At 44.8% G+C, this 19,881-nt stretch overlaps 1 protein-coding gene across 3 annotated transcripts in view; it reads left to right on the plus strand.

Moving 5' to 3' along the window:
- Window positions 1-19,881, plus strand: part of kcnd3 (potassium voltage-gated channel, Shal-related subfamily, member 3) — a 313,717-nt gene that overhangs the window by 279,157 nt on the left and 14,679 nt on the right. For 2 of the 3 annotated variants that reach the window (XM_068057481.1, XM_068057482.1), the window contains exons 2-4: window positions 897-1,059; window positions 13,781-13,882; window positions 15,622-15,720. In XM_068057481.1, the coding sequence (XP_067913582.1) occupies window positions 897-1,059; window positions 13,781-13,882; window positions 15,622-15,720 (364 nt within the window). The remainder of the gene's footprint in view (window positions 1-896; window positions 1,060-13,780; window positions 13,883-15,621; window positions 15,721-19,881) is intronic. The other variant, XM_068057484.1, reaches the window with a different exon arrangement.

Here is a 19,881-nt window from a genome sequence, read left to right on the forward strand (position 1 = left end):
CCTCTAATACCAGGATCCAACACTAACCCAGATTGATGGAATGAAGGTGCCTCTGAGACAGCTTTCAGCGGCAATCTGAGCTTTTGGGTTTTTTTGAGATGACCGCCATGGATTTTCCTTGCGGCATCTCCTGATTGCTCACTATAACGTCAGCATCGTGTCGCCAAGTCTATGGATAGGACCTCCAGATATTGGATATTGGTACCAGTAGTCAAGCTGTAAGAGCTTAAGAATCTGAACGTCCTGCAGAAACTTTCCCCCAAATAGTAATGGAGTTCTAGAGCTTTTCTTTCATTCATTCTCAAGTTGTGGCATTGCAGGCAAGGCCTGCATTTATTGCCCATCCCTAGTTGCCCTTGAGAAGATAGTGGTGAGCCGCCTTCTTCAACCACTGCAGTCCATGTTGTGAAGGTGGTGCCACAGTTCTGTTAGGTAGGGAGTTCCAGCAATGATGAAGGAATGGTGAATTAGTTCTGAGTCAGGATGGTGGTGTTCCCATGCATCTGCTGCCCTTGCTTTTCTAGGTGGTCGAGGGCACGGGTTTGGAAGGTGCTGCAGTGCAGCTTGTAGATGGTACACACTGCTGCCACTGTGACCTGGTGGTGGAGGAAGTGAATGTTTAAGGTGGTGAATGGGTGCCGATCAAGCGGGCTGCTTTGCCTTGGATGGGGCTGAGCTTCTTGAGTGTTGTTGGAGCTGCACTTATCCAAGCAAGTGGGGAGTATTCCATCACACTACTGAGTTGTAGGGGGTGTACAGGCTTTGAGGTGTTCAGAGGTACTATGAAAATAGACTGAAGTGACAATTAGAACATGTTTCTGGATTAAAAAGGGACTGAGGGAAATGATGAGGAAGTGGGTTACTCTTCTAAAATGCTCACTTCCTTTCTCTCATAGCTATGGTGACATGGTACCGAAGACAATCGCCGGGAAGATCTTTGGCTCCATCTGCTCCTTGAGTGGTGTGCTGGTGATTGCTCTACCTGTGCCAGTCATTGTCTCCAACTTCAGCAGAATCTACCATCAGAACCAGCGAGCAGACAAGCGTCGGGCACAAAAGGTAAAATCTGTTGTCCGATTTTTGATTCACCACATGCTTAAAAACATTGAGTGACCGAATTAAAACTCACGGCGCAGAAATTCGACTTCTGCCCCCACCACAAAAACTCGGTGCCAAGATCAATGGCCATTCCTACCCTCACTGCCAAACCAAATCCGAGGCAGAAACCAGCTGGCAAAGTGCCCGTTTGCTGGGCGAATATCTCATTTAAGTGCCACCAGTGAGTTGCAAGCACCAAATGGTCAGGGACACAGGAACAGAAGGAGGCTTTTCAGCCCCTCCAGCCTTGTTCTACCATTCAATCAGATCAATGTAAGGGGTGACCTGATAGAGCTCTTCAAGATTATGAAAGGAGTTTGATAGGCTAGATGTAGAGAAGATATTTCCATATGCCGCGAGACCAGAACTAAAGGCCATAAATATAAGCGAGTCACTAATAAATCCAATAGGGAATTCAAGAGAAACTTCTATACCCAGAGAGTAGTGAGAATGTGAATCTCGCTACCACAAGGAGTAGTTGAGGTGAATAGCATTGATACATTTAATGACAAGTTAGGTAAGTACACCAGGGAGAAAAGAATTGAAGGATATGTTGAAAGGGTGAGATGTGAAGGGGACAAAGTTTGTCTGGAGTATAAACACCAGATTGGACCAGTTGGGCCAAATGACCTATTTCTTCGCTGTAGATTCTATGTAATTCCACATAAGTCAATTCAGGCTGGAGGGGATCACCTGCTTAATACATCTCCTCTACTTCATTACTGTTTATCTGTCACTGAGCATTTTGCAAAACCCTCAAGCAGGCAATTATAGAAATTGCAGCACAGAAGGAATCCTTCTTGGTGCCAAATCTCCGTAGGTTTCATGGAGACACCCAAGATCACCCAAGATCACGTCGTTGGCACCAGCTGGACCTCATCGTCACAAGGCGAGCCTCTATAAGCAGTGTCCAAATCACACGCAGCTTCCACAGTGCGGACTGCGGCACCGACCACTCCCTGGTGTGCAGCAAAGTTTGACTCAAACCAAAGAAGCTACATCACTCCAAGCAGAAGGGCCGCCCGCGCATCAATACTAACAGAATTTCTTATCCACAGCTGTTACATAAGTTTCTAAATTCACTTGAAAAAGCCCTTCAAAACACTCCTGCAGGGGATGCAGAGACCAAGTGGGCCCACATCAGAGACGCCATCTATGACTCAGCAATGACCACCTATGGCAAACGTGAGAAGCAGAATGCAGACTGTTTTCAATCTCACTTTGAAGAGCTGGAACCTGTCATAGCCGCTAAGCGCATTGCACTGTTGAACTACAAGAAAGCCTCCAGCGAGTTAACATCCGTAGCACTTAAAGTAGCCAGAAGCACTCCACAAAGAACAGCCAGGCGCTGCGCAAATGACTACTGGCAACACCTTTGCAGTCATATTCAGCTGGCCTCCGACACCGGAAACATCAGAGGAATGTATGATGGCATTAAGAGAGCTTTTGGGCTAACCATCAAGACGATCGCACCCCCCCACCCAAGTCTAAATCAGGGGAAATGATCACTGACCAACGCAAGCAAATGGACTGCTGGGTGGAGCACTACCTAGAACTGTGCTCCAGGGAAAATGTTGTCACTGATGACCGCCCTCAATGTAGCCCAGTCTCTGCCAGTCATGGATGAGCTGGACGAACAGCCAACAAAATCAAAACTCAGTGATGCCATTGATTCTCTAGCCAGTTGAAAAGCCCCTGGAAAGGACAGCATTACCCCTGAAATAATCAAGAGTGCCAAGCCTGCTATACTCTCAGCACTACATGAACTGCTTTGCCTGTGCTGGGATGAGGGAGCAGTACCACAGGATATGCGCGATGCCAATATCATCACCCTCTATAAGAACAAGGGTGACCGCGGTGACTGCAACAACTACCGCGGAATCTCCCTGCTCAGCATAGTGGAGAAGGTCTTCGCTCAAGTTGTTTTAAACAGACTCCAGAAGCTGGCTGAGGGTGTCTACCCTGAGGCACAGTGCAGCTTCCGAGCAGACAGATCAACTGTTAACATGCTGTTCTCCCTTCGCCAGCTACAGGAGAAATGCCGCGAACAAACAGACGCCCCTCTGCGTTCCTTTCATAGATCTCACCAAAGCCTTTGACTTTGTCAGCAGACGTGGTCTCTTCAGACGACTAGCTAAGATCGGATGTCCACCAAAGCTACTAAATGTCATCACCTCGTTCCATGACAATATGAAAGGCACAATCCAGTATAGCGGTGCCTCATCAGACCCCTTTCCTATCCTGAGTGGCATGAAACAGGGCTGTGTTCCCACACCTACACTGTTTGGGATCTTCTTCTCACTGCTGCTCTCACATGCGTTCAAGTCTTCAGAAGAAGGAATCTTCCTCCACATAAGATCAGTGGCAGGTTGTTCAACCTTACCCATCTTAGAGTGAAAACCAAAGTACGGAAGGTCCTCATCAGGGAACTCCTCTTGGCTGACGATGCTGCATTAACCTCTCACACTGAAGAGTGTCTGCAGAGACTCATCAACAGGATTGTGGCTGCCTGCAATGAATTTGGCCTAACCATCAGCCTCAAGAAAACGAACATCATGGGACAGGACGTCTGAAATGCTCCATCCATCAATATTGGCGACCACGCTCTGGAAGTGGTTCAAGAGTTCACCTACCTAGGCTCAACTATCACCAGTAACCTGTGTCTCGATGCAGAATTAAACAAGCGCATGGGAAAGGCTTCCACTGCTATGTCCAGACTGGCCAAGAGAGTGTGGAAAAATGGTGCACTGACACGGAACACAAAAGTCCGAGTGTTTCAAGCCTGTGTCCTCAGTACCTTGCTCTACAGCAGCGAGGCCTGGACAACGTATGTCAGCCAAGAGCGACGTCTCAACTCATTCCATCTTCGCTGCCTCCGGAGAATCCTTGACATCAGGTGGCAGGACCATATCTCCAACACAGAAGTCCTCGAGGCGGCTAACATCCCCAGCTTATACACCCTACTGAGCCAATGGTGCTTGAGATGGCTTGGCCATGTGAGCCACATGGAAGATGGCAGGATCCCCAAGGACACATTGTACAGCGAGCTCGTTACTGGTATCAGACCCATCGGCCGTCCATGTCTCCGCTTTAAAGACGTCTGCAAATGTGACATGACGTTCTGTGACGTTGACCACGAGTCATGGGAGTCAGTTGCCAGTGATCGCCACAGCTGGCAGACAGCCATAAAGGCGGGGCTAAAGAGTGGCGAGTCGAAGAGACTTAGCAGCTGGCAGGAAAAAAGACAGAAGTGCAAGGAGAGAGCCAACTGTGTAACAGCCCCGACAATCAATTTTATCTGCAGCGCCTGTGGAAGAGCCTGTCACTCTAGAATTGGCCTTTATAGCCACTCCAGGCACTGCTCCACAAACCACTGACCACCTCCAGGTGCTTACTCATTGTCTTTCGAGACAAGGAGGCCAAAGAAAGAAGCATTTTGCAATACCCTCGAGCAGGCAATTATAGAAATTATAGCACAGAAGGAATCCATTCCTATGCTTGGTGCCAATTCTATATAGGAACTATCTACCCAATCCCATTCCCATCCTGTAATTTATTTCTTGTTCAGGGATTTATCCAATTATCTTTTGAAAGTTACTATTGAATCTGCTTCCACTGCCCATTCAGGCTGTGCATTCCAGATCACAACAACTCGCTGCGCAAAAGATTCTCCTCATCCCCCCCTTGGCTGGTGCCATTGCATTCCATATTCTAACAACCTTTTGCACAAAACATCCTTCCTCCTCTCCTTTCATACTTCAAGCATTAGTTTAAAATTAGTGGGTTGGTATCCTTCCATCTATGAAAGATGATGGACACACAGCAAACAATCCATTCAGGTGGGGTGTCTTCTCTTGGTTGCACCTTTGCTGATGGCTGTGAAGGCCAGTCCTTGAGAGGCAGGTTCTGCCACGTACTGCACGTGAAACTGCCAAGTGACGCTGTGAGTTGTTGTTTTTGACGTTGGCGCCTGTTGCCAAGCTGCTGTAGCAACTGGTCGTCGTGGTAGTGCACTGGTGTGCACTACCAGTTCAAAATTATGCAGGCTTGTTTACAGGTGCGCCTCGCAGTGGGCATCACTGTTCACTATTTGCCAGCTTCTACATTAGCTGTTTTGCAGTCGGATATCATGGCTTTTTTTTTGACTCTATTATGTTTGCCTGTACATTCAAGTGTCAATTTGGTTCATTGCTAGCAATTTTGCCTCTAAATTATGTGCTCAAGAACTGGAGTGAGTTCAAGATTTAAATGCATTATCTAGGCTAGCACTGCAGTGCACGACTGAGAGACTGCTGCATCATGTAGAATTATGTGGAATTTATAGCACAGAAACAGGCCATTTGGCCCAACTGGTCCGTGCCAGTGTTTATGCTCCACACAAGCCTCCTCCCACCCCTCTTCATCTCACCCGATCAGCATAACCTCTTTTCCTTTCTCCCTCATCTGTTTATCTAGTTTCCCCTTAAATGCAACTATGCTATTCACCTTAACTACTCCCTGTGATAGTGAGTTACACATTCTAACTACTCTCTGAATTCCTTATTGGATTTATTAGTAACTAGCTTATATTTATGGCCCCTGGTTTTGTTCTCCCCATAAGTGGAAACACCTTCTCTACTTGTCCCCTATCAAACCCTTTCATAATCTTAAAAACATCTATCACCTCAGCCTTCTCTTTTCTAGAGAAAAGATACCAATGCCTGTACAGTCTTTCAGGCATTGTTAGAGGTGCCGTGGTTCAGATGAGATATTATACTCAGGCTCCATCTCCTTTTAGATTCAATGATGTTCCTTCAAAGAAAAAACGTGCATTTATGTAGCGCCTTTCACAACCTCAGGACATCCCAAAGTGCTTTACAGCCAATGAAGTATTTTTGAAGTGTAGTCACTGTTATAATGTAGGATATGCAATAGCCAATTTGTGCACAGTAAGCTCCCACAAACAACAATGTGATAATGACCAGATAATATGTTTTAATGAAGTCGGTTGAGGGATTATTATGAGCCAGGACACCAGGGAGACCGCCTCTGCTCCTCTTCCAATGATGTCATGGGATCTTTACATCCATATGAGAAGGCAGACAGAGCCTCAGTTTAATGTCTCAACCAAAAGTCTGGTAGCCATGCACTCTCTCAGTACGGAACTGGAGTGCTTGTCTGCATTTTATGCTCAAGTGTCTGGAGTGGGAGTGGAAACCAATAACCTTCTGACTCAGAATTGAGAGACCTAGCCACCTAGCCACAGCCAGATTCACCAATGATTGGGACGACCTGCTGCCTTAGTTGAGTTCACTTAACACCAGCAAAAGCACATGAGCTAGTCATTCATCTCATTACTGTCTTTGGCACCTTGTCATATGTGAAACAGCTGCTGACTTTGACTCATGCACCCAGAATTCTCTCGGAGCAGTTCCCACTCTGCCGCCATAACTTTACCCCATTTACGTTCCCCGTCAAACTGCCAGCAAAGTTACAGTGGGAATGAGCCCCAAGTAACTTTCCTGACCATACAATCTGGCAATCACATTCATTGGCTGTGAAGTGCTTTGGGAAGTTTCTGAGAGATATGATTTAGCTGCCATATAAATGTAAGTTATTATTATTGCACAAAGCCATGCTAGAATCTTTCCATACCCACCAGCCACGCATGCACACTTTCCAGCACAGCTTCCCCCCTGCCTCGGCCACTCACTCCCCACCTTGCCACTTCACTGCTCACTCCCCGCTTGCCCACAGCCCCAGCCGCTCGCACCAGGCTTCACCGCTTCCCCCCTCTCAGCCACTCGCTCCCACATTGCCCTATTGACCTCAGCCCTCGGCCGCTCACTCCCCGACTTGCCGCTTCAGCAGTTCATTCCCCACTCTCCCCCACCCTCACCGCTTCTTCGGGCAGCAAGGCAGGAAGCGAGCGGCCAAGGAGGGGAGAGGCGAGGGCGGGAGCAAGTGGCTGAGGGAAGGCAGCGGCGAGGCGGGAGGGAGCAGCTGAGAGGGGAAGCAGCAAGGCGGAATGGAGCTGCGAGTAGTCTGGAGAGGGAAATTAAAAGCAGTGATTTAAGCGGGAATGGGAGAAGGGAGTGGGATACTGATAGGGGGAAATGTAGGTGACGATCACGGCTATTGAGGGGTTAGGGCGTCATTGCGTGATGACATCAGTGCGAGGATTCACGCATTCATACTGGCAAGCTGCAAATGTTCACACGCACTGATGACATCCTCAATCACTCTGCGCATGCTCTGTGTTGTCAGGAGTCATTCCGTTAAATGTTTTACACAGTTACCGATAGAACCAATTATATACTTTTTCTATATTAGTTTCAGAATAAAAATCCACTAAACCAGGTTTCTTTAATAAACAACAAAATTATTGATTTATTATAAAACAAGACTTATTCAATAAAGATGCAAAGTTTATTAACACACAGTTTGAAATATGAAAGTATAAATATTACCCTTCTAAAATAATCTAACACACGCGCACACACACCAGTTAAAGAAAAAAACAAAGAAACATGAAAAACTGTCTCTGCAGAGATCAACTTACAAAAAATACTTTGGTCAAGTTATTGTCAATTTTTTGAAGAGAAAGGATAAGATATGGAATTTTCCAGATGGCCTTTGGTCTGGCCTCCACAACTGTCACTGGGATCTTTCTGGAGCAGTTCTGTTCAGGATATGTCAGGGATATGTCTTACAGGCTTTTCGGGAGAAGTACTGCATCAGTGGTTTCAGCTATCACACTGGATTCTCAGAAGATTTTCCAAAACAGGTGGAAAAGGATGAGTCAGGTGGCTTCTCTCTTAGCAGGCTAAACACCAACTGAGTATTCAAACAGTCCAAGCCCCAAATCAGAAAGCCAAAACTCCTGACAACCATAAACCTCGACATATGACTTCTCTGTAAACAAATCCAATAGCCAGCAAGGCTCCTCATGTTTGTTTAGCACTTAATTGCCTCTTCCAGTAAGTGTTCTTTTGAAAAAATCCAAAGTGTCCTTCCAGTAACCCTTTATAAAAAACAAATCCAAGCATCTTCTCAGTCTTTCAAATGAACCAATTTTCACAATCTTTTCACATGAGTCCTCAAAAAATATTAATAGTGGAAGCACCGTCATGACAATGTACTCTGGGGATGTTTACATCACTGACAAAGCCAATATTTATTGTCCACCCCCTAGTTATTCTGAGAAGGCCTCTTTCTTCTTCTTGAACACCCGGTAGAGTAAACCACGTTGGATGGGATTGGAGTCACATATAGACCCAAACCGGTTAAGGACGGCAGGTTTCCTTCACTAAAGGACATGAGCAACAATCTGACAGCTTCAAGATCATTTTTATTGGTACTGGATTTTTATTTCTGGTTTGCTTTTAAACTGAATTCAAATTCTCAAATTGCTATAGTGAGATCTAAACTCACGGTCTCTGAATTATTAATCTAACACATAGCCACTACACACTGTAACCAAATGCCTCATTATGGAGATACGGTATTGCAATCAGGTCCTGAAAGTTTAACAATGCTGTTTGTTCCTTACTTGCCAGTCAATAAAAGGTTGAAATGAAAAATGAATGTAACATCCTGCGGCCTATGTCTGGACACCAGCTCCCACCATTACAACAGTGACTACACTTCAAAATTACTTCATTGGCTGTAAAGCACTTTGGGATGTCCTGAGATCATGAAAGGTGGTATAGAAATGCTGGTCTTTCTTTCTTTTCTTGGTACCATTCACTGACGCCCTGGCCAATTATAATTAGTCAAACTTGTTCCCTCCCCCAGCTTGTTTTGGGCTTATGCAGATCGTCACACCATAGCACCATTTTGCAGTGGTTTGGACTCCAGTTCACAGAGAGCTTTAGTACGCAGACTTCTCAAAGGATTGCAGGAATATCTGATGTTAACTCTCCATGGCTCCATAGGTTGCTTGGGCATTCTGCCCAATGGTTACACGACATGGGCAGCTGGCTGTAGCAAATCTCGTTTAGAACCTCTTATGACCCAAGATGGCAGACAAAACTCACGAGAATAGTTCCAGGGATGAGGAACTTCATTTATGAAGATAGATTGGGGAAGTTGGGACTGTTTTCCTTGGAGAAGAGAAAGCTGAGAGGAGATTTGATCGAAGTATTCACAATCATGAAGGGTGTGGACAGAGTCGAAGGATCAGCAATGAGAGGGCACAGATTTAAGGTAATTGGCAAAAGAAACCATGGCGACCTAAGGAAAAACTTTTTTTACGCAGCGAGTGGGGAAAAGTTTAGGGGGGATATGCGTGGAAAGTTCTTTACGCAGAGGGTGGTGGGCACCTGGAACGCATTGCCAGCGGAGGTGGTAGATGCGGGCACGATGGAGTCTTTTAAGATGTATCTAGACAGATACATGAATGGGCAGGAAGAAAAGAGATACAGAAGCTTAGAAAATAGGCGACATGTTTAGAGAGAGGATCTGGATCGGCGCAGGCTTGGAGGGCCGAAGGGCCTGTTCCTGTGCTGTAATTATCTTTGTTCTTTGTTTGTTCTTTGAGTGGTTAGGATCTGGAATACACTGCCAAAGAGTCCAGTGGAGTCAGGTTCAATTGAGGCATTCAAAGGAGAATTAGATAGTTACCTGAAATGGAAGAACGTACAGGATTATGCAGAGAAGGTGGGGGAATGACACTAAGTGAATTGCTCATTCGGAGAACCAGTGCAGACACGAACGGCCTCCTTCTGTGCTGTAACAATTCTGTGATTCTGCTTTTGATATTTGCACATGTAAGTTGGTTTCATAAGGTCCCTACTGCAGACATAATCAAATGTTTTTATTTTTTCATGGGATGTGGGCATCATTGGCCAGGCCAGCATTTATTGCCCATCCCTAATTTCCCTTGAGAAGGTGGTGGTGAGCTGCCTTCTTGAACCGCTGTTGTCCATGTGGGGTCGGTTCACCAACAGTGCTGTTAGGAAGGGAGTTCCAGGATTTTGGCCCAGCGACAGTGAAGGAACGGCGATATAGTTCCAAGTCAGGATGGTGTGTGACTTGGAGGGGAACTTGCAACTGGTGGTGTTCCCATGCATCTGCTGTCCTTGTCCTTCTAGGTGATAGAGATCGCTGGTTTGGAAGGTGGCATTGTGACCATTTATGAATCATTTCCCTGGTATTTGTAGTGCCTAGGCTGTGCCTTTTTACCCATGGCTCAGTGGGTAGCATTTCTAGCCACTAAATGCAAAGACTGTGGGTTCAAGCTCCAATCCCAGAGACTGGAACATAATCCAAATTGGCTCTTCCCAGGGCATTACTGAGAGTGCGCGGCACTGTTGGAGATACTATCTTTTGGGCGGGATATTAAACCAAAGCCTTCACTGATATAAAAGGCCCCATGGCCACTATTTTGAAGAAGAACAGGGGAGTTCTCCCCAGTGCCCTGACTAATGTTCATCCCTCATCACTAAAAAACAGATGATCTAGTCAATATCAGATTGTATTTGTGGGAGCTTGCTGTGCACAAATTGGCTGCCACGTTTCCTACATTACAACAATGACTACACTTCAAAAAGTATTTCATCAGCTGTAAAGTGTTTTGAGCTGTCCATTGGTTATGAAAGGTGCTATATAAATGCAATTTTTTTTGTTGCCCGTTGTTTGGGCCTCCAGTTTGAGTTTACGATCTGCCCATTTACTGGGTATTGACCAGGTTAGCATCTCTAATAAACACAGGCAACAGAGCTGCGATTGGGAACGACCTTCCGTACAAGTGAAAGGACACTATTCCTTTTCTTTTTCAGTCTCTTCCTGTGGGGAAGTGTCTGGCCTCCACTTGATGACTACCTACCGTGGCAGGATTGAAATCATGAGCGTCCTTTTCTTTATGGAACTGCAGGCACAGGACCTGAGACCCATCTCACCCACTGCTACGATATTCTGAGAATGGCCTGGTTGGATCATGTGACCTACAAGAAAAGAGTTAGCGCTGGTGTCCAACCTAGCTAGCCAAAAAAGAGATCTTCTAAGTCTACCTGAAAGGGCAGGTCGGGCCTCGGCATCCAAAAGACAGCACCTCCGACAATGCAGCACTCCTTCAGTACAGCACTGCCTCCAAGTCTCAGCCTGGATTATGTGCTTAAGTCTCTGGAAGTGAGGTTTGAACAAAAAGAGTGGCAGAAAGAGTTTCTGGAAGTCATGCGGCCAAAAACCACCATAGATCTAATCCAACCATTATCCCATAGAATCAATCTATTATTTCTGAAGCACTACAGTGGACCTGCTCGATATGGCAATTATTGAATAATGATAGTAATTTTCTCTTAAGTGTATGCTTCTCATTACCATTGTTAAGTGCTAATGTTTTCATTACTTCCTCCTGTGTAGACAGTGGAAATATCACACTCTAGGCTCTTTAAGTAATTCTAATATATCCTATTGTTCTAAATGTAACAGAACATTTTTTCCAATGAATTCGATTTTGTGGTTGAGTGCACCTCACATATCCTGGGTGAATACTTTTAACAAGTTTGTGCTTTCTGGATTGGAGAGCAAGTGTATTATACTCTGACTGCACAGATTCAGTAACAGTGGATGGACACATTTTCTACAATAATACTGTGCTCATTGCTCTCCTCAGCTGTGTTCTATTCATTCTCCTAAGTTTCAAATGCATCACCCTATGCTCTATTCTGCCTCCTTGCATCCCCATTCTGTTGCATTAATTACAATATTTCCCACTCCAAAGCATTCCCTCGTGGATCTTAAAGTATGGAGCTCCGTTTCTCCTACAGTCTGCACATTCAAACACCTGACCTCAATGAGAATTGTGGAAAACACACAGTAGATAGAAACATAGAAAATAGGAGCAGGAGTAGGCCATTTGGCCCTTCGCATCTGCTCCGCCATTCATTATGATCATGGCTGATCATCCAACTCAGTAGCCTGTTCCGGCTTTCGACATTGGCTTTAGACCCAAGAGCTATATCTAACTCCTTTTTGAAAACATTCAATGTTTGGGCCTCAACTGTTTTCTGTGGTAGTGAATTCCACAGGCTCACCCCTCTCTGGATGAAGAAATTTCTCCTCATCTCTGTCCTGAATGGTTTACCCCATATCCTTAGACTATGACCCCTGGTTCTAGACTCCCCAACCGTCGGGAACATCCTTCCTGCATCTACCCTGTCAAGTCCTGTCAGAATTTTATAGGTTTCTATGAGATTCCCCCCTCACTCTTCTGAACTCCAGCGAATATAATCCTAACCGACTCAATCTCTCCTCATATGTCAGTCCCGCCATCCCAGGAATCAATCTGGTAAACCTGCACTCTGCACTCTCTCTATAGCAAGAATATCCTTCCTCAGATAAGGAGACCAAAACTGCACACAATAGTCCAGGTGTGGCCTCACCAAGGCTCTGTATAATTGCAGCAAGACATCCCTGCTCCTGTACTTGAATCCTCTCGCTATGAAGGCCAAAATTCCATTTGCCTTTTTTACCGCCTGTTGCACCTGCATGCTTGCCTTCAGCGACTGGTGAACGAGAACACCCAGGTCTCGTTGCATATTCCCCTCTCTCAGTTTATAGCCGTTCAGATAATAATCTGCCTTCCTGTTTTTGCTACCAAAGTGGATAACTTCACATTTATCCACATTATACTGCATCTGCCATGCATTAGCCCACTCACTCAACTTGTCCAAATCACCCTGAATCCTCTCTGCATCCTCCTCACAACTCGCCCTCCCACCCAGTTTTGTGTCATCTGCAAATTTGGAGATATTACATTTAGTTCCCTCATCTAAATCATTAATGTATATTGTGAATAGCTGTAGGAACAAGCTAGTAATCATTTATGCCTCCTCATTATAGCTAAAACCTTGGTGAAGGGCTAAGAATAGAAGGTAAATTTAGTTTTTAAAAAACAGACTTGCATTTATATAACACCTTTTGTAACCTCAGGACCAAAGTACTTCACAGCCAATGAGAGTGTGGTCACTGCTGCAGGAAATCATGGCACAGCCCCACAAACAACAGAGATAAATATATTTTTGTGATGTTGGTTGAGGGATAAGTATTGGCCATGACACTGGGAAGAACTCTCCTGCCCTTCTTCAAAATTGTGCTGTGGCATCTTTTCCGTCCACCTGAGAGGGCAGACATGGACTAGGTTTAACATCTCATCTTGAAAGATGGCACTTCCGACAGTACAGCACTCCTTCAGCACTGCACTGGAGTGTCAGCCTAGATTTTGTGCTGAGGTCTCTGGAGTGGAACTTGAATCCACAAATTTCTGCATCACACACAAGAGAGCTAACCACCTGAGCCAAGGCTGACGCCCAAGAGGCTTTTGTTTTAGAAATTGTAGATTGTGCGAGGAACTCGAGCCTGAGGAAATTTAGAACTCCTGGAGGAAAATAGGTGGGAGGCAATGTGATGGTCTTTGATTTCAGGACAGCAAAGATGAAAGGAGAATAAAAAGCATGTGGGATAGCATAATTGGAAAGCGAGAGTGTGCAAGAGTGGAATGTTCCGAGCAGTATCAAATCAAGGAGCCAAGAAACACTGACTGGGCCAGGTTTTGTGCACAAGTTTTCTCATTATGCACCAGGATTGTACTGCGCTGGCAATGGGACATGTGAGAGGGGAGAAGGAGATGCAGTAAGCTGCTCAGAGGATGAAATACTGTAGATTATTAATGGTGAGACTATCTTGCTTTTCTCCACAGAAAGCCAGACTTGCGAGGATAAAGATAGCGAAGACTGGAAATGCCAACGCCTATCTTCAAATCAAACGCAATGGCTTGATGAATGAGGCACTGGAGTTCACGGTACGTTCAATACTGTGCTGTGTAGAGGTTAGATTCAGAGGTCAAGAGTTCTTACAAATGGTCGAGTGTAGCTAAAATGTTTCTATTGGTGGACAGTTCCCGAGCACACTCAGGTTTGATTGAGTGTGTCTGCCCTATTTCTGTTGGTGCCTGGGTGTATTCAGGTTCCATTGAGTTGGTCTGCCATCTTTCTGTTGGTGGGAAGGGCCATTCAATACTTGTATGAATTATTTGGAAAGCTTTCCATGTGGGCAGATATATATGGAAACTACTTTCGGCCAATATTGGGTATATATGTGTTTCAAAACAACGGGCAGAAAACAGGGGATGGTGGCCAGTAGAGTTTAGCAGCTGGGAAGAAGAGGGATGGACTGGCAGACTTGAGGTGAATCTAAGTCACAATATCACTGCACATCATCATAATGTTCTCTTGTATATTCTATAAACTTCACTGCCACACTCGCTGAAATACTCCGTACCCTTCTCTATAACACACACTCATATACCCCACATTATAACACTCTTTGATGTACCCCATGCTCCTCACTATCCTATTCTGGTATATGCTACAGTCCTCAATATATCATTGTATCATACTTTGATATACACCACAGACCTCATTGTAACATATTTAGATATATCTCAAACATCTCTCTGATATACCGTCTACTCCTCAATGCAACACTTCTCCCTCACTATAATACAGTTTAGTGTAATCCAAACTCCTCTCTGTAACTCTGGCTGATATATCCTACTCCCTTAAAATAACATTCTATGATCTGTCGCACCCCTCAAAGTAACACTCTGACATACCCCCACTATCACCTTCCAATAAGCCCCACATCGCTCACTGAAAAAACCCAATAATTTTCACAACCCTTTCTATGACTTTTTGATATACCCTGCACCTCTCACTGCAACAGTCTCATGTACCACACATCCCTCAACATAGATTGAGTGCTCACGTCCCAGAGTGTGGTTTAAACCCACAACCTCCTGACTTAAAAGGCGAGAGTGGTACCAACTGAGCCAAACTGGCATAGTGACACCTCCTGCAGGCGAATAGCCCATCAAGATTCATGGCCGAGCTTACTCATATATAAAGACTGCTTGGGCAAAATCCTGTAAAAGCCTGCATCCATACCATAACAGTGGGGGAGAAGATTGCTAAGAAGAAAAAATATCCACAAATAGACCCTAAAGAGAACGGTTCCAGGGATTGAGGGACTTCAGATACATGGATAGATTGAAGAAGCTGGGATTGTTCTCCTTAGAGAAGGGAAAGTTGAGAGCAGATTCGATAGAGAGTTTCAAAATCATGAGGGGTCTGGACAGAGTAGGTAGAGGGAAACAGTTTCCTTTGGTGGGGGGTTCGAGAGCCAGAGGATGGTGATTTAAGGTGATTGGCAAAAGAACCAAAGGCGACATGAGGAAAATCTTTTTTATGCAGCGAGTGGTTAGGATCCGGAACGCTCTGCCTGAGAGTGTGGTGGAGGCAGATTCAATCATGGCTTTCAAAAGGGAATTGGATAAACACCTGAAGAGAAATGAATTGCAGGGCTATGGGGCAAGGACGGGGAAGTGGGACTATCTAAATTGCTCTTGCAAAGAGCAAGCATGGACTCAACAGGCCGAATGGCCTCTTTCTGTACTGTAACTATTCTCTGATTGTATGATAAAGCAGTGGCTGTGATTTCAAATGTTATACAATTTGACTTTTTATTTTGCTATTATTCCAGGACTCGGGCGATAAGGAGCAGCAGCAGTGCCCCAACAAACCAGGCTCAGCTGTGGCCACACAACATCACCATCTGCTGCACTGCTTAGAGAGGACAACTGTAAGTCTGCAGATCCCTTACCTCTTCTGCAAGTCCATCTGAACCAGGTGCTGTAGAAGCAATGCGTGTAGAGTCTTGGCAAGGTCCCAATCCTGCCATCGGGACCCCAATACAAATTCTACAAGCTTTCGTTCAGTATTCCAACCTTGTTAACATTGCTTCTGTCAGTGCCCTGTTGTCATGTCCCATATAAAAGATCTAAAAGACAAAAGCTGTGATCTTAAACTGAGTAACTCCCATCAGCGCAGCTGATATACGTGTGTATACCTCAGTAGATTACAGCAGGGGCATCTCAAGGGTAGGAAAATGTTGCTTAATCCATTGATACACGTGCTTCTAGTACTCCATATCTCGCAGTCTAGCATCCAACTGCATTAAGAGCCCCTTACAGGCTGCATCAACCATCCCTCAGCCTGGTCGATTATTCCAGATATTTACCTCCATCCTCTTTGAGTGTCCTTCAACACCTACTCACTCTTTTTAGAAACAATAGGGGAGAAGGAGGGGGTGGAGTGTGTTCTCCCACTCCTGTATCCAGGTTTTACGGGATTTTTGTGGCTCTTCCCGTGAAAACCAGCTGAAACTCACCCCCCACCCTGCCTTTCCCGATGCTATGGTACAGACAAGACTGAACAAGTCTGTCAAAAAATGCAGTATGGATCCATCAAAAACACATGGATCTGTGCAGTAACCTCTGTTTGTTTGTTGGACTTTATTTAAAAAACAATCAAATTCTATCCCGTTTTCTACGGAATGCTCTTGGGTCAGGGATTCTGTAGCTGCAGGGAGGTTTAGTAACCTCTGTCCCCCCCTTTCTGAAGGCGCTGGCTCTTGCTGGGGTCTGGCAGCTGGCAGCCCTCCAGTACCTCGCCCAAGTGACCATACTTCATGCATGCGTCTGGTCATCTGGAATGCCGACTGGCTATTTGACCATGTGGGATATCACAGTAAAGTCAAAACAGGCCCACACCCTCACAGGTTCGCTCTCCAGTGGGGTCACTGGATAATGATCAGGAGCAGGACCTCTGGTTTTATAATGGGAAGGGACAGAAGATGCAGGCCGGGATTTTACCAGCCCTCGGGAGAGAGGCTGGGAAAATGGTGGCACAGGACGTCGGGTGGGAAGCTCGACACCTTCCCGCTGCAATGGGATATTTCGAGAAGCGGGAACGGCAGCGGCTCGGCTGTCTGCCGACTGGAGACAGGTGGCCAATTAAGTTAATTAACCGGCCTGTTAATGGCAATTTTACGCCTCCGCCAGCATTTTGCCTGCGTCAGAATGGCCCCCGCAGTACATCGAGGCAGCCTCCTGGGGAGGGCCTTCCTTTAACGATGCTGTACGGCCCACGGAGGGTCCTCCCGGTGGAAATGGCCATCTCTGTGGCTCTGACACGCTGCTGGATGGTTCACCCCCTCCCATCATCAGGGCATCCCTGCCTGGCCCCAGCACATTGAAACAAATTATCACCAGCCCTTTGAGGGTGCCTCAATATGGAGGTACCCTCTCCTTCTCCCTGCAGCCTCAACAGTGCTCACCTCTGTCGGTGGCACTGTCGAGGCTAACGAGCTTACAGCCCACTTAATTGTCTGCTGCCAGTAAATTCCTCCCTGCGGTCCCGCTGTTTGCCCACATGGGCTTGGGACCCACAACGTGCCAGTAAAATTGTGGCCACAGATTTAGACTGTTTCAGTAAATGAGAGCTCTAGAACACAATGGCATAGATATAAAATTAAACATAAGAGATTTGGGACAGGGAGCAGGAGAAACAGATGAACATAGAGGGTTGTGAGGCTGCAGAATTCACTTGCTGAGTTACTCATTGAAGCTGAGACCATATTGACATTTAAGAATGGGTGTGATAGGTGGTTGAAGTGAATGGGAGTAAAGAGATATAGCAACTGGGCGGGTTCATGTGATTGGAATACTGCTAGTCTGGAGGATAAGCAGCATCACGGACTGGATGGGCCGAACAGCCTGTTCTATATTGTAACTTCTATTTAATTCCTTGTTTCCTCCTTCCTGACCAAGAGATGTTCAGACTAACAGTTCGAAGGAAAAAGCACCATCCTAGCTGACAATTAAGGAGCTCAGCACACATCAGGTTAACTAACCTTTGTCCAAAAGCAGACAGTGAACGAAATAAATCGATTAGAATCTGAATAAATAATTCAGGAAAACTTTCTGACTGGCTCAGAATTTCAGGTATTAGCTTTTTCTGGTAAATTTCTCAATGTATTCTAAAAGGTGCCAATTCCAGTTTCCGAGGAAATATCTCAGAGTGAATGTTATGCTGCAAATCCTCAGATACTAAAAAATAACATTATCAAAACTGAAGTTAAAATGGAGCTGTATGGAAAGGAGCAGGAGATTTTTCTGTATTATCAGACTCACAATTCTACCAAAATGCGTCTGGACTGTGCGTCCTCTTAGAACTTGAGTTTGCTGTAATCCCATCTGACGCAAATCGAAGACTTAAAATTCCTGTCCATTGATCATCAGTTATGGAGAGTTATACCACTAAGTGTGTTGCCTGTAGATTAGATTCTGCAAATTAATGTATTTAACACATTAACAATGCTACAACCCTCTTCTGGGTTGTGTTAATATTCAGAAGTCTGTAGCTGTGATGAGAGATGTAACATTCAAACTGTGAAATGGTAAAAATGAGAATGCAGAAGGAGAAAAAGTCCATTTAAAACTGATCGCAACCCTGTAAAAATCTTTTTCCTCCATTCACTCAATACAGCCCTGTCTTAATTTAAAGCTGCTTTATCCAAATTAGCCAAAATTAAAATTTTTGGCAATAAATTCTCACTTTGCTCTTATTTACGCTACTAAATTTAACTTATTGGACCATTCAAACATTTTTAAGCATGAAAACATCTTTGAATTATCAACGGTAAACTTTATAAGCAAAAGTACTCGGTGTGGGTATAAAATAGGTCTCTTAGCAACCAGAGAAAAATATAGGGGAGCCTGTCTCTGAATTTTTCAATTATTTAGTTGTGTTTCTCTTGTTAAAATTCACTATGACAAACTCTCTCTAATACATCAGCTGTCCAGTGTCATACATGAGCCATACGAGGCAGCAAGGTCCCAGTTTGAAACGATACTTCAGTGAGTCAGTTAATCCTGTCATAGGAATGGTAGGACTGGTGACAAGATCAATGGGTTCGGAAGAGGACAGACAATAGCCCAGAGTTCATTATCCTAATCACTAACCAGCTGCAAAGTGTGTATGTGTGTGTGTGTGTATCTGTGTGTGTGTACACATGTGTGTACATGGTTCTGTGTGTTCATGGGTACACATGTGTAGATGTTTATGTGTGTATGGATGTGTGCATGTGTGTAGATGTGTGCTTGTCTCCTTGTATCTATGTGTGTATGACTGTGTCTACATGTGTGTATGACTGTGTCTACATGTGTGTATATAAGCATGCACACACATGTGCAATGGGAGAGGACAGGATCAGGCTTAGCTGTGAGACTATCTCAGTGTCCACTGACAGTCACAAGTGAAGGATGCCTCTTTGGGGTGAGGTGCTGAAAACTGGAGTTAGCTCATGAACCCAAGACTAAGCATGGCCAAATCGAAAAGTGAAAACAATGCGAGGAAAAATTAAAATTCAATAGCAAAATATCAACTTGTACTGCACTGTGACCTCTACACTGTTCAGTGGTAGGTATATTCTGTATAATTTAATTCTCACTCATAAACCTATTAAAGTCCATTTTCTATAATAGGATGAGATGGATTGCCAAGTGAAAATAGACTCAGCATTCTTAGGGGTGGTTGCTATCTCTGGCTAAGTGTCTCCTAATTCATTTTATGTTCTAGGTTTAGTTTTAAATCCGTATTCAACACAAATAGAAAGTGAGAGACCGTGAGAATAGAACAACATGTTAATGGTGTCCATTAGAGCTTATTACACCGTATTCCTATTTCTCTGTACAGTCCCTGCAATTTGCCCACTATAAGTGTTCGATGATGTGTTTGTTCTACATTTCTAGCTGCCCCAGGACTATTAAATGTGACAAAAATCCACTGTACTTGCAAATTCACCATTTCATATTTCAAAGATGGCTTGAGTGCTTCCCACTTAGAGGTAATTAAGTATCAAAGTTAATTGCACCATAGCAAGTTTGAACTATTCACTGAA

The sequence above is a fragment of the Heterodontus francisci genome, chromosome 25 (genome assembly GCF_036365525.1).
Source record: "Heterodontus francisci isolate sHetFra1 chromosome 25, sHetFra1.hap1, whole genome shotgun sequence".
NCBI classification, from domain to species: Eukaryota; Metazoa; Chordata; class Chondrichthyes; order Heterodontiformes; family Heterodontidae; genus Heterodontus; species Heterodontus francisci.